This window comes from Sebastes umbrosus, chromosome 1 (assembly GCF_015220745.1).
Source record: "Sebastes umbrosus isolate fSebUmb1 chromosome 1, fSebUmb1.pri, whole genome shotgun sequence".
NCBI lineage: Eukaryota > Metazoa > Chordata > Actinopteri > Perciformes > Sebastidae > Sebastes > Sebastes umbrosus.
In genome coordinates this window covers 16,062,706-16,088,461 of record NC_051269.1, presented here as the reverse complement: position 1 = coordinate 16,088,461, position 25,756 = coordinate 16,062,706, and the positions used below count along the sequence as shown (strand labels likewise).

The window sequence follows — 25,756 nt, the reverse complement described above, 5'->3', positions numbered from 1 at the left end:
AAGTCCGCAATTGGTAATCCCCAATCCGTAACCGTAAGAGTGGTGGGAATTACAGAATACACCAGAACTTTCTGTACACAATGTGAACCTGGATATCAGCAAAACTTATAATAATCCCACATGTGAAAGCCTTGTGCACGCTCAAAAACATGTGTTTAACCTCATTGGCTCTGTCAGTTCACTGACCTGTTATATATCAGCTTTAAAGCTTAAACAATATATGTAGTATACTCTGTAACTGATGCATGTTTGGAGACCGGTTGGTTAGTACTGCAGATATGTTGGCGGTAAAGCGACATTTGTAAAGTATATTGTATTGCGGCTTATCAATGTATTAAGTCAAGGGAAAGTATTTAGTATGAACATGACTTGCTTCACAATTGCCCCCTTCATAAAAAAAACAACTTTAACTTTAAACTTGCTCTATGGACATTTCTGCAAAATGTTGGTTTAGATAAATCTATATTTTTATAATGAGACTAAGAGCGTGAAACAAGACTTATTTTTTTTAACAGAAAAAAGTCATATTTCTATGCCATCTGAAGAGCAAACTGAAGGATCACGTGTGTTACCAGCTGGTTCTTGACACTGATTTTCTGTCCTGATAGTACGCAGTGAATTGGTGAAATTGGTTACCAAACATGCCTGTAATTACATGAGCAAACTCAACAGCAACGTGTGTCATGGCACAACATCCCTTCACGTCACACATTCCATGAATTGTCCAATCACCCTAGCCAGGCAAATATTTATCCAGTTATTGTATTTAGTGGTATACCAGTACCAGTAGTAGGCTAGTAGTTCAAAAACTTTGTACCCAAACTTTAAAAACCTTGAACGTCTAAGGTTATAACTTCCTTCTGCCTTTTGCTTTTGTAACGGTCATAACTAAACCATCAGCCAAACTCCAATCCTTGGCCTAGAAGTCCTTTACAACTATAACACACACATTTGTCTGACAATCCTTATTCAAGTGTACATCACCCAGCCTGAACTCTCAGTTCTTTTACACTTGTTTAGTTAACATTTAATCTTTTCCTGACCACTGCTGACACCGATTGTGTGTATGAACATCCTCACTAGAGGATCCTTATTGAGCGGCCTGCTCAAACTTCCCTTTTTCAAATGAGGATCTTCATGCTAATGTCTCCTTGTCCTGCTTAATTTCTGTATAACAGCTGTTGTGAAGCCTTATGTATATGTATATACATATATATGTATGTGTATGTATATATATATATACATATACACTGTATATATATATATATACACACATATATACACACACTGTAGTGGTAGATTAAACCTATTTAGCCTTGTTTCATATGAAAAAAAACATCAGTTTAATGCATTGTTTAGCTTTATTAAAAATAATGTTACATCACTAAATGGTTACAAAAGCTAAAGTTAATTTGTTTGCCAAAACAGTGAAGTCATCACTGTGCATAGACATATAAAACATAAACACAGACATACATAGTTTAGGTATCAGGTGCTGAAAAGAAGACAATTTTGTCTGTGGCCTCTTAAACCTATAACAAGTTTATACATGCGACACCTTCATGACATATACTTGCTTTTACTGGCAAAGTATTCAATAACCGATCGCCAAAATGTTTAATTGAAGTCACTACTAAATAGATGTTAGACCTATTTCAGACTTTCAACATTTCTCTGAACAACGTAACCATCAGCATTAGTCCACTCAGAGGGGCAGGCAGCCGAGCAAAGTCACCGCTGCTTGCATCTTTGAGGAGTCAACTGGATTCCTGTTTCGTTCCAGTGTGTTTAGTTTCAGCTGTAAACGTCCCACCGTGAAGCCTATGAGGAAGCAGACTGAAGTTGACCCTTGTGTACGTACTCCAGAGCTGTGGCGATGGTCCTCATGTCCATCTCAATACTGCGGGCCCAGTTCTCCACATCCCCAATTTCCTGTTCAAAAAACAGAATTAGTATCACTTATGAGTACATCTACCAGTCTAACCTATTATCAGGACCAGCGAAAGGCAAGCTTTAAACATTTCCAGGCACCCTTTCGCCCCGTCTCCCCTGAGAGGATGATATAAGCTGGATAACTGCAGAGGGAGTGGAAACTCATTCATGAATTGCTTTTACCACCTGTCAAATCCGCTCAGATCTAGGACCTGTGTCAATGAAACTAATCTGCTTTTAGTAAATCTGACAGAGCAATTGTAAGTTTTGATGAGTCGCTGTTTGCAACAAGACAATAGATGTGATTAAATCTGCATTAAGCAGCACTTCTGATATTAAAAATGAGTACTCATTAGTATAATGTAAGATGGTCACACAGTGTTGAAGCAACTCATAACACATCAACATTCAACTAAATTAAATGTTATACTGTCTGCAAGTGCTGCCATTAGGTATATCATATATTCAGGACCTCATATCCTTTACAGAATCCAACATTTCGCAAATAGCAATAAAAGGTAAGGGCACTTATTCATCTGACAGCTTTAGGATTATAAAATGTAAAAGGTTAAACAAAGTTGTTATTGTATAAAAGCAGATGACATGACAGAAAAAGCCTTGTTTATGGATTTATTTCTTGCACACACAGTGTATCTTACAAACCTTTAGGGCCTGATTGAAACCCTCCACCATGCTGATCCACTGAGCAGTCTGTTTGGAGAACTGGCTCGCCTGCACTTGGAGAGTCTTCACCTCGTGGTCGAGCTTACGCTGGTTTATGTACGCCTGGGCAACTCTAAGGTAAAACAGGAGACAATAAGAAGGTGCTACAGTATCATTAACACATGAAAATATATACTGAACAGAAACATTTTTCACGATTTTAAATAAGACTTTCAATGCACACAAAAGACTTATTTCTCTCAAATTTTGGTCACAACTTTGTTAAAATTCATGTTAGTCAGCACTTCTCCTTTGCCAAGATAATCCATGCACGTGACAGATGTGGGATATCAAGATGCTGATTAAACAGAAGGATTATTCCTCAGGTGTGCCTTGGGCTGGTCACCATGAAAGACCACAAAATGTGCAGTTTTAGCTTAAAAAACAAAACAAAAAAAAAAAGACTAGGGCTACAGATATGCATATTTTGGCCACATGGGATTCATCCATGAAGAGAACACTTCTCCAAAGTGCCAGACGCCATTGATGGTGAGCATTTGCCAACTAAAGTCAGTAACGACGACAGACTGCAGTCAGGTCACGACCCTGCTGAGGACAACGTCTTTATTGTGATCAGCCCAAGGCACACCTGTGTAATACTCATGCTGTTTAATCAGCATCTTGATATACCACACCTGTCAAGTGGTTGGAATATCTTGGTAAAGGAGAAGTGCTCACTAACATGGATTTTAAAAAAATTGTGACCAAAATTGGAGAGAAATAAGTGTTTTGTGTGGATAGAAAAAGTCTTTTATTTCAGCTTGTGAAAAATGGGAGCAAAAACAAAAGTGTTGCGTTGATATTTTTGTTCAGTGTAGCATTATGTATCAATATACTGTATATTTATTATACATAAGAAAACTGTTAAAACTGAATATAGTGCAGGGTAAAAGCTGTGATACAGGACTATTAAAAAAAGTGAATATAGTGCAGAAGAGACTGTTAAAAATGAGTATAGTGCAGGGTAACTCCAGTTATGAAGGTGTCAGGATGTCATCACATCCCAAATCCTCAACAACCACCACCACTACCATTACTCTACAACTATGAAATATAACAGGATGTCAGTACAGGGGGGTATAGGAGCAGACTTAAGTAAATAAAACCAGATACAGCAGGGGGGTATAGGAGCAGACTTTAGTAAATAAAGACAGATACAGCAGGGGGGTATAGGAGCAGACTTAAGTAAATAAAACCAGATACAGCAGGGGGGTATAGGAGCAGACTTTAGTAAATAAAACCAGATACAGCAGGGGGGTATAGGAGCAGACTTAAGTAAATAAAACCAGATACAGCAGGGGGGTATAGGAGCAGACTTTAGTAAATAAAGACAGATACAGCAGGGGGGTATAGGAGCAGACTTTAGTAAATAAAACCAGATACAGCAGGGGGGTATAGGAGCAGACTTTAGTAAATAAAACCAGATACAGCAGGGGGGTATAGGAGCAGACTTAAGTAAATAAAACCAGATACAGCAGGGGGGTATAGGAGCAGACTTAAGTAAATAAAACCAGATACAGCAGGGGGGTATAGGAGCAGACTTTAGTAAATAAAGACAGATACAGCAGGGGGGTATAGGAGCAGACTTAAGTAAATAAAGACAGATACAGCAGGGGGGTATAGGAGCAGACTTAAGTAAATAAAGACAGATACAGCAGGGGGGTATAGGAGCAGACTTTAGTAAATAAAACCAGATACAGCAGGGGGGTATAGGAGCAGACTTAAGTAAATAAAGACAGATACAGCAGGGGGGTATAGGAGCAGACTTTAGTAAATAAAGACAGATACAGCAGGGGGGTATAGGAGCAGACTTTAGTAAATAAAGACAGATACAGCAGGGGGGTATAGGAGCAGACTTTAGTAAATAAAGACAGATACAGCAGGGGGGTATAGGAGCAGACTTTAGTTAATAAAGACAGATACAGCAGGGGGGTATAGGAGCAGACTGTTCATACCCAACATTGAGGTGATCCACCAGGGCTTCTGTCAGACAGGTGGCTGCAGAAATAGCTTCACGCCTGCGTCTCTCTGTGCAGGTAAAACACATGAACAAGTAAACCAGTCAGTACTCTGGAGGACCTGATAACGTTACTTCTCACACACTCAACATCAGCTTTGTTTTTAGCATCTTGTAGCTAACCCACTAGCTAGCCAGTCTCTCACCCTGCTGCTCCTTCCTCTCGCTCTGCTTCGCCTGGTGCTCCTTCAGCAGACGAGACAACATCTTCACAACTCGATGGAGGTCTTTCTTTGAACTAACGTTGGTTGAACAACATGTGTTTTATAAACTGGGACGATGGAGAATCGATCAGCTGACTAACGTTAGCATATAGCCGCTGTCATGAGACCAAGCTCATGCGCAGCAGTGGGCGTGCCCAACAAATGTCGTGTTATCTCTCATGTCGCCATCTATCACATTAAAATGTAATGTTGTTATTATGTTTCAGTTATTAAAATAACGCAACAGACAGTGTAGGAATCAGAACAGCTAGTATATTGAATGGTAACAGAATTTAAACGCATGTAATAGCTCTTTATTTTATCATTTAATTAGGAAAATTAGTTTTATGGTGACGTCAATACCAGTTTTGACGTCATGGCGTTTCAGCCTTCAAAATAAAAGTGCCAATAATTAAAAATAACGCTGTTACTACTACTACTACCACTAGTAATAATATTAACAACAACAATAATAATAATAATAATAATAATATTAACAACAACAATAATAATAATAATAATAGTAATAATATTAACAACAACAATAATAATAATAATAATAATAATAATAATAATATTAACAACAACAATAATAATAATAATAATAATAATAATAATATTAACAACAACAATAATAATAATAATAATAATAATAACAACAATAATAATTGTTGTTGTTATTATCATTATTATTATTATTATAATAACAATTGTTGTTGTTATTATTATTATTATTATTATTATTATTATTATAACTAAATTGTGAAGTAGAAATATTAAAACAAGAATGTTAACAATAATGTTAATAACACTGTTACTACTACTACCACTAATAATAATAATAATAATAATAATAATAATAATAATAATAATAATAATAATGATAATAATAATAATAGGTGTTGTTGTTATTATTATTATTATTATTATTATTATTATTATTATTATTATTATTATAACTAAATGATGAAGTAGAATTATTAAAACAAGAATGTTTAATAAAATACATATATGTATTAGGGCTGTCAAAATTAATGAGATAATAACGCGTTAACGCAAAATCGTTTTAACACCACTAATTTATTTTTTCTTCCGGAGGTTATTTAGCTATTTTATTGTGAAAACCTGGAACCGGAAACACTGCTCTTGTCCTGGCTAGTGGAAACAGCAGGCTGCGCTGATGGCAGGCTGCTGCTACCTGTCAACAACAACCCAGGCTTAGCTGAGACTCAAGTCTGCTGGGCCCTTCATCTGCTTCTCTCAGGTATAGTCATCTTAGCGTCAGTCTGTCACTGAAGAGAGAGAGATATCCTCGACTGAACCCATCTGAAGCAGCTGTAGGAGCCGGCTGGTGTTAGCACCACTAGCGTCAGTCAACACACGGCTAGCTAACTGAAGCCTCCTCGGTGCTCAGCACGGAGGCGAACTAAAGTTACCCCAGGAGGTGGAAACTCTCCCTCTCTCTCACGTATTCACTAAATGACATACACATTATAGACAATACTACATGTTTAGTTACCTTTCAAACGGCTGGTGTTTCAGGTTGTCTTGACAACACATCTGCTGGCTAGCCTGCTAACCTGATAAAGCTACTAAGCTACAGCTGTACTGGCCTCTGACAACTTTGTGCTCCTGTCTGATCTACTCAACACCTTTCTGTTTCCTTTTATCAAACCCCAACTGTCTAGTAAACTCACTTCTTTTCCTGACAAAAGGATATTGTCACAGATTAGCCAGGGAGGTTTAGTGAGACTTAATTTAGCTTAAGTTAAAGGATGGGATGAGCTACACGATGGTTTCTAGAAATAGCTAAGCTAACCAAGTCACTGGGTAACATGCATTTTAGTGCAGTTTGATGATCTTAAATGTGTGCACAGTTTAGTTAAAATGCATACTATTCACCTGAAATGTTTAGCTTTGCTTTTATTGTGGAGATCCAAAAGTTATCAAAGGTTATATCTTTGATTTGGCATCACTAAAAACATGCTATTATAATGTCTCTAGATACCTGAACCAGTCATTCATACCCCTTTTGTTTTAGTGAGATAGCCTCATCAGCCCACAGTTACTTCATGTTGCAGATAGCAGGGAGCACGTCGACAACTTTATGCTACTGTTTGATATACTCAACATCTTTCTGTTACATTTTAACAAATCCCAACTGTCTAGTTAACTAACTTCATGTCCTGACAACAGGATATTGTCAAAGATTAGCAAAGGGAGGGTTTAGTGAGACTTCATTTTGCTAAATTAAGGGTGGGATTTTTTTTCTATTATGGAAGTTACACGGTGGTTTCTAGAAATAGCTAAGCTAATCAAGTCACTGGGTAACATGCATGTTAGTGCAGCTTGTATGTCTGAACACATAAAAATGATCTTAAATGTGTACAGTTAAAATTCATACTATAAGGCAAATTCACCTGAAATGTTTAGCTTTGCTTTTATTATGGAGATCCAAAAGTTATCAAAATATAGCACATTTCAGCAGCAGGGCAATTCAAAGTGCTTTACATACACATTGCGACAAAGTGCAAAAGAACATTAAGACACAATTAAAACAGTTATAAAAACATTAAAGATTAGAAAATAAAAACAAGCTCAAAATAAAAGCTAGGATAGAAGCTAAAATAGAATATAACACACAAAGGTAAAAGCTCTAGTTCAGTATATATGATCATTATCTGGTTTAAAAGTCAGCAGCAAACAGGAAAGTTTTCAGCTTTGATTTAAAAGAACTCAGAGTTGGAGCTGGTCCTGCAGATTTCTGGGAGCTTGTTCCAAATATTTGGTGCATACAAACTGAACACTGCTTCTGCATGTTTAGTTCTGACTTAAAGGTTATATCTTTGATTTGGCATTACTAAAAACATGCTATTATAATGTCTCTAGATGCCTAAACCAGTCATACATACCCCTTTGTTTTAGTTAGATAGCCTCATCAACCCATACTCGCTATTGTGTGTAAAGCCAGGCTCTATTTTCCACTGACTGTACTGTAGCAACCTAATAGCCTAATCACCCTGTTAAGTAGGTTACCTGCACAGAGTGTCCCATGTTTGTTTACATCTGATGTCACTGGTTGCAGTTGTTGCAGGTCCTTTCGGTGTAGCCAAACCAGGCTGCAGTGTTATGGATGAACCATGAAGGCCCAATTACAAGTCACAGGTCAGTTATCAGTTATCTAATCAACAAAAATTAGACACAAATTTGACAAATTGATGAAGTTGTAGTGTTCAGTGTTGTTTGATTTTGGCTATAGGAAGCTTCAGCCTATGGGTCGTTCACTTCCTGTAGTGAAAAATCAAATCTAGTGAAAGTTATATTACCTTCAATTTCACTATGGTGTTTTCTCCTATCTAGTGCTTTCAGCCAAGCTGAAGGAAAACAAAAAGAACTGGTTTGGTCCCAGCCCGTATGTTGAGGTAACCGTGGACGGCCAGTCAAAGAGGACTGAGAAGTGCAACAACACACACAGCCCCAAATGGAAGCAGGCTGTCACAGTGTGAGTATGACTGTTTGGTTGTCATTGGAGAGGAATCAGTTTAACAAATAGCTGGTTATTTAATGGAGGATGTTCGAGTTGGTAATATAAATGTTATTCATTTGAAACTAAATTTAGTCTACATACTGTACAACACTGTGGGTGTTATTAACATCTATATTTTAGTTGCATGTTGTAAGTGTAGAGTCTACGTTTGATGTCTATATTGTTTTTGGTGTAAGGTTACTGAGTTGGGAATTGTGTCAATAAGGGTGAACTAAATACTTGGAGGGTATATTCTGAATGGATATCTGATGTATCTGAATGAGTTCACAAAGTCCATGTGCCCAACACCTACTGCTGTACATGGTTGCTGTGCCAACTAAAAACTAATAACCCACCTCAAGGGCATTTTATTAGTAAAGCTCTGCAGCATAAATAGTTAGAACACAGTATCTCCAAATCATAGATTGCATCAAATCTTAAAATGTGTCTATTTATACCACCCTAAATCCCAGAGGTGATTTCTTGCTTTTTGGTCTTACCAAACCCTGTAGAGATGTCAAACATAGAAAAGCAATCAAACCTCACATTGAGGTGTTTACCAGCCTTTGTTAGGATATATATCTGAAATAAAACAGATGTGTTAAGAAGCCATAGCTTTATACAGTGGACCTCCCCCCAACTTAAGAAAAAAAATTGAATACCAAAATTGACATTGATTCACTTCTTCACAGCCATTCATAGTCAGCTATGAATCCTTTCAGCATTAGTGCAAGTCATCCTTCATCTTTTTCTCTGGTGTTGACTTGTTTCTCGTCATTTTCTCACTTATCTACAGAATTGTGACTCCAGTCAGCAAGTTGATCTTTCGCGTTTGGAGCCACCAGACACTGAAAGCAGACATCCTGTTGGGAATGGCCAACCTGGAGATCAGTGAGACCCTTAAGGCTAACGACCTGAAACGTGAGTTCACACTACTTTCTTTCCCCTAAGTGGTAATCTTGTGTTTTCTTTGGCCCGATCTCAATGTCTACACTCACCGACTCACCGACTTTGAGACGCACTTTTTGCACACTTTCCATAAATCCACATTTCTGCGGACTTTGCCTGAGGGAATTACCCACAATTCATAGCTTTTGACGTTGAACAGGGGACGCCCAGTGGGGTTAAAGAGAAAAAGGTAAACATAGAGGACGGCACATGGGTGTTCAGCCTGGTATATTAAATTTACACAGAAACATTAACATTAAGGATTTAAGATGGTACATAAAAAACACATGAAATCACTGCAATGCAGGCGTTAGACTATATTACACACCTGGTTTACTATTTATTTTAATTTTGCTTAATGATGCTGTTTTGACAAAAATGAGTAAATTGATTATTTGATTATTTGAGTATTTCATTACCTTTCCTCTCCTAAGGCAAACGCCTTGAAGATATTCAAATCTTGCAGTAAAAAAGTTAAATAAAAACCTCACAATTGATGTCGTCAAGGTGACGTGATATGCAAAGTGCTGTCCCATTCATATTTATACCAATTCCTTTGCAGTCTCTCACACTCAACCATTTACCAGGTGACGTCAGTTAAGTCCCTGAGGGTTCAGGGCTTAAGGCCTTAGGTGGGACATTTGGATTGGGCCTTAAAATCAAACAAACAACTTTGTGCTATAAATGTTGTTATAGTACAAGGCTATTTTGTAGAGTTTTGCTCATTTATACTGTTATACTATACTGGAAATATGTGTTGTCCAGGAGCCGAGTATGGAGCTACAAAAAGAGCAATTTAATGTCTAATTGGAGCTAATATTTCTAGGCTCTTGGAGTTGATTCCCACAGAATATTATGATATATTCAGGACAAAACTCCCACCACATGGCTTCTTTATTTCAGGATAATAAAATGCTGTATCCCTTGTAATCTCACTTTCAGTATTCATTATGTCTGTGTCTATCAGCAGCATATTATATTTGGCAGAGTCTGCACACACTGTAGACACTGCACACTTTGTGTAAGAGTGCATATCTGCCTGTGTTTGTTATGAGAACGTTTTATTGGGCTTTGATAAGCTTAACAACCCTCATGCACACAGTACTCTCACTAGTTTCCCTTTTCCCTGTGATACAGGCCTGACCTAAGCTTGTGACCGCCTGCTCGCTTTGAGTGTGTTTACAGCCTAATACAGCGGCATGCGCACAGCATGTGACTTAAAAGTATGGTCCATATTCTTTATAGCTGCTTGCTTTTCATTTGCCAATAGTTATACATGATTCTAAAACCCTCGCTAGTAGCCCCTTGAGGCCATGCAGCTTGTTGTGATTAAAGTGGTTTGAGCTGACAGAGTGACTGCCATCTTTAGAGCCCTGTCCTCTCACCAGCAGGGCTGAAAACGGTAACCAAATACCAGTGAGGGGGGCCCTCCTAAGGAAAATGTCTCTTAATTTTAATCTCAGATTTTTCATTGGGAAAAGTACATAGATTCAGTGGTAACTACTACTACCTCAATGCATCTTTATTACCGTCTGTTTTCATTTGGTTGTGATGAGGTGTGATGTCAGTCTTGCAAATTTATCAGCACCTGTTTAACACTATATTCTGTGTCCCCCCCCACCCCCCCCCGCAGTATGTGAAGTGGTGCAGACACTGCAGCTGTGCTCTGACAGAGACCCTCGGGATGTTATAGGTGACCTGTCAGTCTGTCTGGATGGCATGCAGGTAGACCCAGAGACCTTCGCCACAGCAGAGAGGGAACATGGTAAGGAGCCACACACAGGAAGAAATCCACTATACGAGGCTGACCACAGGAACAAATTGATATCTATACATAGATGGGCAGAATTCTAATAATTTAGTTCTTATTAACAGATTCTCCCTTCCTTTCTCTTCGTAGTTTGTCCGTCATCAGTGTGAATTAGGAAGGGCTTCAATTTATTTTTTATATATTTATAATATATTATATATTTTGGTTCCTGATCAGATGTTTGTAGAAGCTAACTGATACATTAGCCAACTTAGCTTGTCACAAATATATAGAGATCAGCGTACTGTATGTGACACTGTAGTGCAGAAATACCAAAAATATTTTTTAAGTAATTGGACTTTACATACTTAACTTTATTTTTCAATTGTAAAATGTCCCTCTTCATACATGTATTGGTCTTAATTCATAAATAACCAACTGTTGCAGTAAAATAGAGCTGGGCGATATGGCCAAAATCTTCTATTACGATAAAGTTCATCTCATATCTCCATAACGATATATATATCACGATATAGCATGTTTTGTCTATATGAAATAACCACATGGTAAAACCTATTTTTGTATACTCCTGTATGAAATGCTTGACAAATGAAAAGTGCTGAGTATTTTCTCATTTAATTAAGGACTTAAGTGCAAAATGAATAAAAAATGTGCTTGTTATTATCAATTTAGACGACGTAATCATGCATCGCGATATCTCGATATGATTTCATCAAGATATGAATCCACTGAAAGACGAAGAAAGAAGTATCACCCAGCCCAACATTAAAATCCCAAGTTATTTTTATATAAATGTCACTTGTCATCTTGTTCTCTGTTTTTCCAGCCACTCTTCCAAACGGAAACGCAAAACAAAATGGAGACACCGGCAACAGGTTCAGTAAACTTTTATTTATAGGCCTATACATGCTTTTTTTTGTGTGCAAATCTTAGGTTAGGAATTTGGTAAAAACAAAAGCATATCTCTTATTAATTATACTTTAAGAATAACTCAAGAAAATTTCTTGATCCCCAGGTCAAGCAGAGACACATCTCCCTCCAGTGACTCAGAGGAGTGGGTTATCGTACCTAATGGTCACGCCGTCAATGGTCAGGGTTCTCCTTCCCTATCTCCAGGGGGCTCAAACGCCTCGCGTCCTCCCAGACCAGCCCGCCCTCCTCCTCCTACGCCTCGCCGACCAGCCCCCTCACCAAGTAGGAAAATCACAAGATATTACAATATAACATTAGCTACATTACTCGGCTATTACAATTTGGAATACCAGTCATTTCACATTCTCACATACCGTCAATTTCCTTTCATGTACCGAAATAGTGTGTGCTCTGTGTTTAATGACTGCAATCAAAGTAAATACACCTCTTACTTTCTTCTCTACCATCCTCCCACTCCTGTCCCCAGCCTCTTCTAGCAGCTCCTCTCCTAGTGAGCTGAGTGAAGGTCCACCTTCCGATGGCTCCTCTCAGGCGTCTGCTAGTGGGTGTTCAAATCAACAGGATGACTCAGGCGCAGGGGCAGCAGCAGCAACAGCAGCAGCAACAACAGCAGCAGCAACAGCAGCAGCAACAGCAACAGCAACAGCAACAGCAGCAGCAGGTTCTCAGACAGCAAGTGGCCCCAAACCAGGGACCTCAGCCTCAGCAGCTTTGGCCACAACAACTCCCAGAATCACACCCATGAGCAACGGCCCCTTACCTCCCGGGTAAAAGAGCAAGTCTTCACTGTAGCCACTGTTAACATTATGTGTGTTGTTATTGTATTACGTAGCAAAGTTTGAGATATTTTAAAGAATTGTAGTGTTTCAGTGATATAATCAATCAGTTTGCTCTGCAGTTGACCCCCATCTGAATCCTGTTTCCTGTGCTTTGTCTTTGCTCACTTGTTTTTGTATCTTCTCTGCAGGTGGGAGCAAAGGGCGGACCAGAATGGACGGGTGTATTTCGTGGATCACATTGAGAAAAGGACAACCTGGGAAAGGCCTGATCCTCTGCCTTCAGGGTACTAACACACTTGATTCATCTTTTATACTATGAATACTGTAGTGGCCATTTGTCAAATCAAATTTAAATCAAATGGCCACTGATGCACCATGGGTAAGTGTTATACACAGGCAAAAGAATCCATTGTCTATGCAAAGTCTCTGTGCTACTTATGATTTATTTGCCTCTCGTTCTGTGTGTACCACATACCCATGGTGATTGATTTGGATTTTTCTGACAAATGGCCACTACATAAAGTAAAAACCCACAGGCCCATCCAGGTGCATGCTGGTCTTATACCTGCCTGCCTACATATATAACCACATATGCACAGTGTTACCCACTTGGCAAACAAAACAAAACAAAACAAAATACTAATTACGCAAAAAAATAAATAAGGAAATTATTAAAAAGCGAATCTAAACAAAGCAAACATCTAGAATAATCAATCAAACAATACTACTACTTATTATTAATAGAACAACAACTAACAACAAATAAATAGCTCCTACAAATACTAACATGGTTCTTGCTCCGCTCTGTTGGAATGTGCAGCCGCAAACCATAAAAATGATCTCCGATTAGTACAGATGTATATTATATATATATATATATATTTATTTTGTTTGTACAATTAAAGGCTGCAAATCAATCATTCCCTTCAATATTTTATAACCACTTTTACCGTTACTGTAGAGCTGCATTCTTTTTTTGTTCCCATTATGTTTTTAGATTTAATGTCAGTGATGTAGTTAAAACAATTAGTGTCTTGTATTCATATGGATGTCAGGTGGAGCCCTTGGACACATCTGCCACTTTGCTGACATTGTCAACTCAGCACTGCTTTCTTTTTTACTTTCCCTTTCCTGTAGATGGGAGCGCAGGGTGGACCCGATGGGTAGGGTGTACTACGTCGACCACATAACCCGAACTACCACGTGGCAACGCCCCACGCAGGAGTCAGTGCGTAATTACGAAGAGTGGCAGCACCAGCGCAGCCAGCTGCAGGGAGCCATGCAGCAGTTTAACCAGAGGTTCATTTACGGGGTGAGAGCAGTCACTGGATTAGTTAATGGATTTGTTACATTCACTGCACATGAAGCACAGTTTGAACATTTATTGGTTGTGATTTACTTAAAGATCCCATCCTGACATGATTTATGACCCATAAAAAATACCCTGCTTTGGATGATAATTTGTGTCTGGAAGTTCACTTACCTTGTTAAAATGTCTTATAATTACATCTACGCCCATAAGAAAGATCCAGTGTTGATAAATATGCAAATATTGTTCATTTCATGTTCACAAAATTATGTTTGTACATGTTAAACTGAGAGCATTTCAGTGATAAACTCTGCAAATACATCATTCTGCACAGTGAAGCTCAAACATCAAAGTGAAGTAACAATAAGCAGAACACATTATTTCTGGTGTAAAACACTGGAAAGTTTTGGTTCGTAACATTTTTGGCTCGCTATCCAACGTAAACAGACAATGAATCATTTATTTTATAGGCTGCGCGTGCATTACAAACACCACACCTATTATAATTATTATTATTATTATTATTATTATTATTATTATTACAGCATTGCTGCAAATTGTAGTTTTCCTACACGCTCACATGGTAGATCTAATTGGATTTTATTTTTATTTTATTTGATATGGACGATGCAGTTTAACATCGTTCCAATACAGGGCATGAAACTGCTATCCTGAGAGATTATAGCTATTGATAATTTTCAACTCTTGTCCCCAGTTGGGCTTTTACATGCACAGTATAGTTAAATTATACAGCTTTCTTTATCATAAGACCACAAAACACTACAACTATGGAAATACAATAAATTACACATCACGCAATACACATACCACAACACACCAATACATCGTGGTAATTTACAGTACAATTTTCTAAAAAATGGATACAGTTCTGGTTTGCTTTTAGCCAGCACTTAACCTTTATTGCAAAGGACTTTATATCTGGAATTAATTTGATTTCAGTTGGAACGTTAAAATGTTAACCCCCAGTGGGAACTGAGATAAGAATGCTATGAGATCAATTACACTTGCTTCATGACACATTTAAACTATACTACAGTTCTGTTTGCTTTAACAGGCTGTGACAAAGGCAGTTTTTAAGTTTCTTTTAGACTTTATCAACCTGTGTCCCATTCTCTCTCTGGCTCAGCTCCAAGACCAGTTGGCAGCGACAGCCAACAAAGAGTTTGACCCGCTGGGACCTCTGCCACATGGTTGGGGTAAATATCACTGAGCATTTGTTTTAGCTGTAATTACTGAAATGATAGAAAAACACAGGACTGTGATGTTAGTAGAAATGCATGGCAATGAATTGATACTTAATTAAATATATATATATATATATATATATATATATATATATATATATATATAAGTAAACATGTTTTTTTTATTTCAGAGAAGAGAACAGACACCAACGGCAGAGTGTATTTTGTTCATCACCCGACTCGGGCGACGCAGTGGGAGGATCCCAGGACCCAAGGGTGAGTGTGTGCCTGTGTGTGTTATGTAATGCGTATCCTGATAGTGTCATACAGTTTATTATGCTGACTATAAATAAGTCTGCCGAAACTTAGCTGTAGTTTTGTGTTGTTGTCTGTAAGAGGCGCTAATGTCTCAGCAACTCGCTCAGCTCCAGTATTTCTGAAACACAGAACTCAGTGCTAACTGTGACATTAGGGAGTGAAGTATGGAGAATGGAGTGACACTTATGTGGTCCTTCTTTTTAGGTTTAGGAATAAATGGAATTATTACCATCTTAAAATAGGAAATGACTTGTATGTGCTGCAGGACGTAGTAGAGCTACAGAGCTGTCATAACCTGTAACGAGTTACCAGCAGGTGGATAATGACAGGACAAACACATGCAAACAATCCTGGAGGTGTAGAAATATAGAATGCAGAAAGTTTAACATAACTTAAAAAAAAATCAAATATATTGATTGGATTCAAACATGATTGTTTTTGTAAGGGATAATTGTTCTAAATTGTGAATTCTTAATAATCTAATGAGGAAGTTATTTGTCCACAAAGGAAAGAGCATCTAACTAAACACTGTTTAGTGTCACTAGTTAAAGACTGTGAAGCAGTATGGAGGACGCTCTGCTTTTTATATATTAAGGACATGTGCGTTTGTTTTTTTGTTTATATTTATATATTGAGTATGGCATACTTCTGTGTTCTGTTTTCTAAAGGAGAAATAGACTTTCATTGAGTGAAATTATAATATTTCCAAGCTCTTGAATTATTTTAATAAATATATTTAATATTAATGTCAATCTGAAGAGATATATCTAAATAGCAGTCAAATATCACGTGATCCTGTTTATATGAAGAAAACGTCAATGTTTAGAAATTCTGCTTCATGACAACCATTTAATATTTTGAGGAATGCACAAACGTAGCATCTATTGTACTGTTTTTATGTGGTTAGAAATAATGTATGCTCCGGTTTTTGGTTATCAGTGCATATTTTCTTTTGTAATTTGATTTCTCCAATTTCACCGGCAATGTAAATGTTGTGTGTAGCTATTTATCTTTTTAACATTTGATGTATTTGATTTCTATATTCTTGTGTATTTGTTCAGGCTGCTGAATGACAAGCCCCTGCCAGAGGGTTGGGAGATGAGGTTCACTGTGGATGGTATTCCCTACTTTGTAGACCACAACAGGCGAACCACAACCTACATTGACCCTCGCACGGGGAAATCCTCACTGTAAGCTCTTGTTTAAATTTTGGCGTTAACGTGCTCAAGTTGAATACCTGTCCAGGAGCTTTAGCCTGAAGATTCAGATTAATTTCATTGCGACGGACCATAATTGTCCCTAAAAGCAACGCCTTTCATATTACATACACAGAGTAATTCGATTTAATGTTGATATAAAAAAAGGTTTACATACATTTAAATCAGTGATATCACATCAGATGATCATCACACCGTCATCAATTTGTCAAGTCATGGATGTGAATGAACAGTGACACACACACAACATGTGCACACATGAACTAAATGTTCTTGGTTAATGAACATTGAAAATGGTTATTTTGCTCTTTTCCACAGTGAGAATGGGCCCCAGATAACCTATGTCAGGGACTTCAAAGCCAAAGTGCAATACTTCAGGTTCTGGTGTCAGGTATGTGCTGCACGACAGGTGCCTTGTTATCTCCTATGATTGTTGTATCTCTCTTTATCTTCATGCTGCTCCTTTGTGAGCACTCGTGTCTCTAGTACATGAATGATATGAGAGGATAAAAGTTAATGTTCACTGGTGTTAAAGAATTCAAATTGTCTAAAATTAAAGCATTTGTTTAGTTCTTTTTTTTAATTTTTTTTTTTTTTACTTCTCAGCAATTGTCGATGCCTCAGCACATTAAGATTAACGTCTCCCGGAAAACCTTGTTTGAGGATTCATTTCAACAGGTAGTCATTTTAATATACTGTTCTTCAGTTCTCTGTTTAACAGTCTTGTCCTGTTAATGTTTGAGGTGTTTGTAATTCCTTGTCTGTATTCAAAGATCATGAGCTTTCACCCGCAAGATCTGAGGCGGAGGCTGTGGATCATTTTCCCTGGAGAGGAAGGCTTGGATTACGGAGGTGTGGCCAGGTACTGTCAACTGAATTCTTGTTTTGTACAATCTGTGTGACTCCTAAGGCAAGTTTTGTTCTCATTTTTATGGCTTTTTATGACGCCACCCGTACCTCATAAAACCTGTTCTAATGTACAATACATCTCATTTTAGTCCTGATGCACAAGATTTTGCACACCACCTCAACCAGTTTGACCACTTCCACTTACGTCTTTTATTTGTCCTCTGTGGTTTTCATTTCCAGGGAATGGTTCTTCTTGCTGTCTCATGAAGTACTGAACCCCATGTACTGTTTGTTCGAGTATGCTGGCAAGGACAACTACTGTTTGCAGATCAACCCTGCCTCATACATCAACCCTGATCACCTCAAGTACTTCAAGTTCATAGGACGCTTTATCGCCATGGTACATTTGTCTACACAATCACTTAGTATGCCATCAGTATTTAAACTGAATTGCATTCTGTGTTATATCTGGCTGTTGTTTTTAAATACATGTACACCTGTCCTGCATTGTTCCCCTCTAGGCCCTGTTCCACGGCAAATTCATCGACACCGGTTTCTCTCTGCCCTTCTACAAGCGTATTCTGAACAAACCTCTGGCTCTCAAAGACCTGGAGTCAATCGATCCAGAGTTTTACAACTCACTCATCTGGATCAAGTAGGTCTGGGGATACGAGAGGTAGCTGATGGACATGTAGAGAATATGGTGATAGTAGGGAGGATTTGCATGAGCGGATGGACAGGCTAGCATGTTGATGTCATGTAAACATGCACACTGTAGTGAACCCTAAACTGTTTTCATATTAAAGACACTCATTGTTGAATATATAATGAATGATAATAATGTAAGCACCATATTCTTTACAAATAAGATCAATTTGTTTCCCAGTTACCACAATTCCAACATATTTGGGTTTATACCAATATCATCTGGGCCCCTGTAACACTTGTACTTGTGCCACGTTTATTTTTGCGATTAGTAGAGCTTGTGTTTTAAAGGAAAGGTTATACATTTTGGGAAATGCATGTATTTGCTTTCTTGCCAGGAGTTAGATTAAAAATGGATACCTGGGATATGTGCCAGTCTATTCCTTAGCCTGGACCAGCGCCTAGGTAACAAGCTCCAAGAAATTACTGGTGTCAGGCAGGAAATAGTCTGGCACATAATCCCACATGTACTGTAAAACGGCGAATAGTCATTTTTATACTTTTTTTTAAACAATGAGATGTAACATTTTAATGTATTTGGAGGTACTGGAAGATGTTTTTGTTACTGTTAATAATGATAATGACTCTCTGGCCTGCAGGGATAATAACATAGAGGAGTGTGGACTGGAGATGTTTTTCTCCGTTGACAAGGAGATCCTGGGGGAGGTCACCACCCACGAGCTGAAAGCAGACGGAGGGAACGTCCAAGTAACGGAGGAAAATAAGGAGGAATACATCAGGTACAGATGCCTCCGCTGCTTCTCATCCACCGTCTTTCTTCAACTATCGCATTTACATTCCCTTTTCTATCGATCTATAGATGGTAGGGCAGCACAATTAATCGAAATTTTATCGAAATTGCAATATGGCCTATTGCAATTTTCAAATGCAGTATTTGTTAAAATTGCAATATTTGTTAGAGGCGAAATGTGTGTTAAAATACCATTTTAAAATAAATATTGTCGTGCTGCATAGATGTCCGGGCCTACACATCATATTCTACAGACTTAAAAACATCTTTGTTTAGTACAGATCCCTGCAAAAAATCAAACCATAACCATTTTAATATGATTGTTAATGAGAATAATGATGTAAAAATGATCACAAATCATATCGCAATTGCAATATCAGTCAAAATAATCACAGTTAGATATTTTTTCAAAATTGTACAGCCCAAATAGATAGATATAGATATGGATAGATAGAGATAGATGTCTGTCTATATATCTATCAATATATCTATATTATATTTGATATCTATTATACGTTACATATAACACTGATAGCTTCATCCAGGCTGACCTGCAACAGTATAACACATTGATATTTCCTACAGTGAAACTCTGACAATGTATTCCCATTTTCCTATAATGTGTAATGGAGAGGTAATGGTCATTAATAAACTAAGTGCTTTGTATAAGCACATCAGTAGAATGGCAGCATTTAAAGGAGAGTAAATGTACATTACTACTTCAAATTTGAAAGGAGGTATTACACTTTTTATTTGATCACAACACTTAGAGAAGGTATCTTTCTCATTTTTAAGCAACAGTGAATCTTAATTTCTTCATTATATTTGATTTTGTTATGTTTATCTTCATATTTCTGTACGCAGGTTGGTGGCAGAGTGGAGGCTGTCCAGAGGTGTGGAGGAGCAGACTCAAGCATTCTTTGAGGGCTTCAATGAAGTTTTGCCCCAGCAATACCTTCAATACTTTGATGCTAAGGAATTAGAGGTAATGAAAGAAACTAGGCATATTCTCTACAACGTTTACCAGAGCAGGAAAGTTTGATATTTGGTTGTTGGTCCTTCAAAAAGTTTTTGATTCTGTTGGACCTCACAATAAAGATCTTGCGTTCCTTTTTGCCTGTAGGTGATGCTGTGCGGGATGCAGGAGATCGACCTGGTGGACTGGCAGAGAAGCACAATTTACAGGCATTACGCCCGGAGCAGCAAACAGATCCTCTGGTTCTGGCAGGTTGGTACACACAGTTGCACACTCAGACGGTACTGTTCAGTCAAACTGAAAGATCAAAACACCATTACTCATTCTCCCTTTCTCACTTTGCTCTACTTTGACTACAGTAGCTTAATACTGCACAAAACTGCAGTTTGATGTTGTTTTAAGATAACATTTTTCTTTGAACTCATAACCAAATCCCAAACCTTTTTGGGATTGGATCACTTTTTGCTGTCACTTCAGAGACTGTGAGTCTTTACTGGGTCCAAAGAATTTCCAAACTCTTAATAAAGCAAAGAAAAACTTGGGAATTTAGGAGAATTATATATGATTTAAAAAAAAAAATAGTTTGTCATAGTGGATTTGCTCAGTGTTGTTAAAACAGAATGATGTGTTGACAGTTTGTGAAGGAGATGGACAATGAGAAGAGGATGAGGCTGCTGCAGTTTGTCACAGGAACCTGTCGCCTTCCTGTGGGCGGCTTCGCTGACCTGATGGGTACGCAAAATAGACACATACACACTCACACACTGTACATCACATCAGAATTGACTTCTTGATTTAACTGTCTTTATGCTTGTTATTGATCAATACAGGAAGCAACGGCGCTCAAAAGTTCTGCATCGAGAAAGTGGGCAAAGAGAACTGGCTTCCACGAAGCCACACATGGTAAGTGGCCGGTCATTCTGCATTCATAGAATTCCTCAGATTTCAGGCATGTGACCAGATATCCAAACTGATGCAGGATTAAACCTTTACGACCAAACCCTCTTAGTCAATTCTGATTCATCCAGTCACCAGCCTTTCTTTTATTGTTTGGCATTTGAAGGTGTATATAGTACTGTGTGGGAATGCATTGTTGTTGTACATTGAGTAATACAGTTTACACAGTGTTTATTTAGCAGATGCTCTTATGCTGCGTCATTTGAAATAAGTTCAGCAGTGAAATATTTCCTCACCACTGAAGTCAGAATTTCATGAATAACACTCATATTTCTCTTTTTCTCCGTGTAGCTTTAATCGTCTGGACCTCCCTCCTTACAAGAGCTACGAGCAGCTGAAGGAGAAGCTCATGTTCGCCATAGAGGAGACAGAAGGATTCGGGCAGGAGTAATGCAACAAGCGCAGGAGCTGTATGATGGGATGGAGGAGCCATATCCATTTCAGACGAGAGAAATGGATTCTCAGATTCTCCTCGCAGCCAGGAGCTGCTTTTAAACTGGTAGATGGACGTACAAATCTTCATTTTCTATCTCATTATCTTACGCAGTAACAGTTTCTAAGCGGCTTTCGTCACAAATTCATCTATCCCACACAAGAGGACCTGTGAATCCTCCTCTCCTCCCTCTGTTTCACTTCCCACCTACATGATCAGTTCCACCCTGATCTCACCTAGCCCCGGTCGGCCCACTATCAGACGATGGAGGCAGAAGAGACGCCTTTCTCACCCCGTCATGTCAGCACTCGCCGTACGTTGCGCAAGTGCAGTTTCTACACGTACATCTGTGAATCTGTGCAGTTGTAACTTGTTAAGAGCCAGATTGTTGGGTCTATGCACTAGAATTAATCATTTTAGAGGAAAGAACCATATTTGTGCATTTTGACTGAAAATAAAAAGATTCATATCTGAAAGTAACATCAAAGGCACATATATGGTTTTGGGTCTTTCAGACTCAACTTTTCTGTATTTGAATGGATGGATGATTTTATTTTTTTTTTTGAACAGCTGACTGACTGGACTGACTCCCGTAGCACACACACGCAGTTTCTTTAATAACTTTGATAAATGCTAATTGTAACGCTAATTTCATTTATTTTGACAGGTTGATTTCTTTAACTTTATAACGTTGAGTTGAAACTTTGAACTAGTTTGCACATAGTTATGAGAGCAGGAAGACGGTTGTGATTGTTCTTAAGAGAGGTTGTATTTTTATGTGCAATAGTTTTGTAGAAAAAACAATTTTGCCAATAATAGAGCCAAACAGTGATTTGTTTGATCGTTTTATAACACTTTGGTAAGTTTCAGCCTTTACTGTTGATTTAAATTCTCAATATGAAATAGAGAACATTTGCATATTTGCAAGTGGTGAAACTGGTTTGGTTGTGATTTGATTTGATAACTTTGCCTTCCCCAAATGATCTGTCCTGTATAGAATATCAGCCTGTTTGACCATGAATTGTCATTTCCTTTACCAGTCAGGGAGACTGAAAAGAGTGAAGCCTTTTCTTGGTAATTATGAGCTGCTACTAATGAAGTGGGAGCTTTAGGATGTATCAAGTAATAGAGAACAACGATTTGTTGAATAATTACTTTTTCCCACTGAAAGGTAGCCAATTCTCTGTTAGACGTCCAGAATTAAGTATTATCCTAGATCAATAATGAAGATACTGACTCCTAACTGTCTAATGTGTTAAGTGACTAATGCAGTTTATGTAAATATGCTGACAAAGTAGAAAACGTGTTTAATATCTTAATACATTTAGTTCACCCAAGCAGTGGACCCCTTTGGGTTGCAGGTATAAGTTGATAATTAAGATTTGAATAAATGTGATATAAGTGGCCCTAGTTTTATAGGGTTTTAGGTATTCAGATTTGTACAGTAGTATATTAGTGTATTTCATGTCTTTTCCAAAAAATAGCTCCGCTAATGTCAAACTTAGTTTCTTTTTAGTACTGGGTAGAGTATCACTTTAAGAAAATGACTATGGAATGAATCTACCAAAGGATTTTATTTAATATTTTTTTGTAAAACTTGACTTAACCAGGTGTAATCAGTTCTTAACACCCCCTAAATGATTACACATCTCACATCAGTTGTGTCACTTGTGTCCTTTATAATATTAGTGGGTAACACTGTGAGGTACAGAAAACATAGCTCCGCTACTTCAATCTTAAAAAACAAATTTTCAATCTGTAAAGTGATATTTTTTAACAACTTGTAACTGTCCAAGCTGTGTAGAGTGTATGCAGGCAGCGTGGTGTAAATTCTGTGGTTTAATTTCAATGTGTATCTCAGATCATTTGAAAACTCTTGACTACAAATTCAGTTTCAGCAAATTCATTTCAAGTTCCCAATAAAATGTAAAAGGATGTTTTGCTCATGAATATGCTGGTATTACATAAAAAAGGCCTCAGCTCTCCCTCACTGAACTGACAGGTGTATTGACCCTCAGTCAACACCAGTTACTGCTCACTTTATACTTTATTGTGTCAGATGTTTCACATTATCTCACATTTTTCCCGTTACTGGCAGTAATACACACACATACACCTACAAAAAAAACTCTGTGTGGACCCGCTGGTGTGCAGACAAGAGATTATTTGTAAAAAAAAACAACAAAAAAAACATACCTTGATTTTAACAAAAAAAAAAAAAAAAAGGTTTGTGATTAAAACGTTTACTGTTGAATATTTTAACAGATTACAACTAATAATTTAGCACCTTGACACTCCAAACTGGTTGAATTAACCACTTCACTGTTTAATCACTGCTATGTTCCAGATCATGGAGCAGTTAAATGTATAGAAATATGCAAAATAGTGTTTTAGTTGTACTGATTGCATTGTAAATCATGTTGATAGTGTAATCACTGTTTTTTGAAGCTCTAACCTTTTTGATAAGTGGAAGTCGATGGTTGAAAACTATTTATTTGGAGGATGGGTTTCCTGTAACTATGGACTGGATTGATTGAGAGAGAGAAAAAAAAAACAGTAATAAAGTGATTTAAACACTGGGCTCCTTCAGGACACTTGTGACGTGTTGATTATTATCACAGCAACAGTTTTCACCTTTGTTTACAATACCCTACACACAATTCAGTACTTTTGTTAGTGTATTTCTTTTAAATAAAAATAAGGCAACAATTGTTTTTCATATTGTCCTTTTAAAATTTGAAAAATACATACACGTCCCCAAATGAAAATAGTACTATGCACCTCTTAGTAGCTACATTTCCTTGAGCATCCACAACATTAGAATGCTGCTTACACATTAATCCAACAGTAGTAATAATCTAAGAGTACAATAACCTAACACTCTGAAAGGGGCATAAGTGTTTTTACTTTTGATATTGTAAGTTTATTATAAAATAATACAATAACATTTTGAATGCATTACTTTAACTTTGTGGTATTAATGGTTATTGTAGTCACTAATGCTTTCTCCTATGAAAAAGAAGAAAGCACAAAGTACTGTTTTGATGTGTTAATGTGTTGCAATGAGCCTGGGTGTGGACTAGCTTTCCTCATCTAATTATGGCCTCTGTGGCTCTCATTTTAAAATTCCTAAACCTCACTCTCACCTTATGTAATATACAAATGACTAATGCGAATACCAAAGTTACTCACCGGGTCTGGTATGTAGCTTTACTGCAGTCACAGAAAATACAGTGACGCAACAGCACTGGTGGAACTACATTTAACCGAGTACTGTACATGTTCGAGATACTTGTACTTTACTTGAGTATTTCCATTTGACGCAGCTTTACTTCTACTCCGCTACATCTCAGAGGCAAATATTGTACTTTTTACTCCACTCGCCCATTTGTCTGTGAGTTTAGTTACTTTTCCTTTATGTGTTGAGAAAATGTTCCTACTTCTCAACCTAAATAAGCTATTAAAAAACTTGGATCAGCTGGAAAATGCATTGTCACAAAGCTGAAAACAGGGCTGTTTTTCTGAGCTGATGAAAATTAGATTTTTTTTTAGAGATAAGTGGTTCTCACAGGACAGTGACGCTACAAACATATGATAATATTACAGAATATAATGCATTGCTGTAGATTAAACTAGCCAACAGTATATAAAGGAGTTGAAATTAGCACAACCTTAAACATCCACAGTAGCAATATTCAACATACACATCAATGCAGCAGTGATATTAATCCAAAACCATCAGTAAAACACTGACAGGGAACATTTTTACTGCATGATGAGTTATTTTACTTGTCATACTTTAAGTAATTTATATGATCATAGACTTGTACTTAAGTTAAGTTTTGAATGCAGGACTTTTACTTGTAGTATTTACAGAGTGTGGTATACTTTTACTTTTAAAGGGTCTGAATACTTCTTCCACCACTGCAAAGCAGCCTACATTATTCAATACGTTCACACAGAGAATGAAGGAGCGCTTTTAAATAATAATAACAATATACACATTATATACATTCAAACATTTATTTATTTGCACATATATAAAACTGCACAAAATCCAGTCAATGAAAAAAACAAATAAAAAATGTGTCAGGAGAGGTCAAGAAGCCTTACAGGCTTATACAAAGGACCTCCCCCCAACCCCAGGAGAAAAAAACAACAACAAAAAAGGAAGAAAGATCTAAACTAACATAATTTTAAAAAT

At 37.4% G+C, this 25,756-nt stretch overlaps 2 protein-coding genes across 2 annotated transcripts; one reads left to right on the top strand and one right to left on the bottom strand.

The window, feature by feature from the left end:
- Window positions 1-1,342: 1,342 nt before the first annotated feature.
- Window positions 1,343-5,066, bottom strand: bloc1s1 (biogenesis of lysosomal organelles complex-1, subunit 1). Its single transcript, XM_037768562.1, has 4 exons — window positions 4,819-5,066; window positions 4,611-4,683; window positions 2,596-2,728; window positions 1,343-1,932 (listed from the first exon to the last, which is right to left on the bottom strand). Exons 1-4 carry the CDS (start codon window positions 4,877-4,879, stop codon window positions 1,822-1,824), a joined length of 378 nt encoding a protein of 125 aa, XP_037624490.1. The 5' UTR covers window positions 4,880-5,066; the 3' UTR covers window positions 1,343-1,821.
- A 922-nt stretch (window positions 5,067-5,988) lies between these two features.
- On the top strand, window positions 5,989-24,144 carry itcha (itchy E3 ubiquitin protein ligase a). Its single transcript, XM_037768539.1, has 24 exons — window positions 5,989-6,139; window positions 7,961-8,040; window positions 8,236-8,377; window positions 9,198-9,322; window positions 10,983-11,114; window positions 11,947-11,995; window positions 12,136-12,314; window positions 12,520-12,820; window positions 13,021-13,116; window positions 13,970-14,144; window positions 15,289-15,358; window positions 15,538-15,622; window positions 16,726-16,854; window positions 17,200-17,272; window positions 17,488-17,559; window positions 17,655-17,743; window positions 17,971-18,130; window positions 18,252-18,385; window positions 19,035-19,175; window positions 20,051-20,171; window positions 20,310-20,414; window positions 20,798-20,894; window positions 20,993-21,065; window positions 21,411-24,144. Exons 2-24 carry the CDS (start codon window positions 8,016-8,018, stop codon window positions 21,508-21,510), a joined length of 2,673 nt encoding a protein of 890 aa, XP_037624467.1. The 5' UTR covers window positions 5,989-6,139; window positions 7,961-8,015; the 3' UTR covers window positions 21,511-24,144.
- The last annotated feature ends 1,612 nt before the right edge of the window (window positions 24,145-25,756 follow it).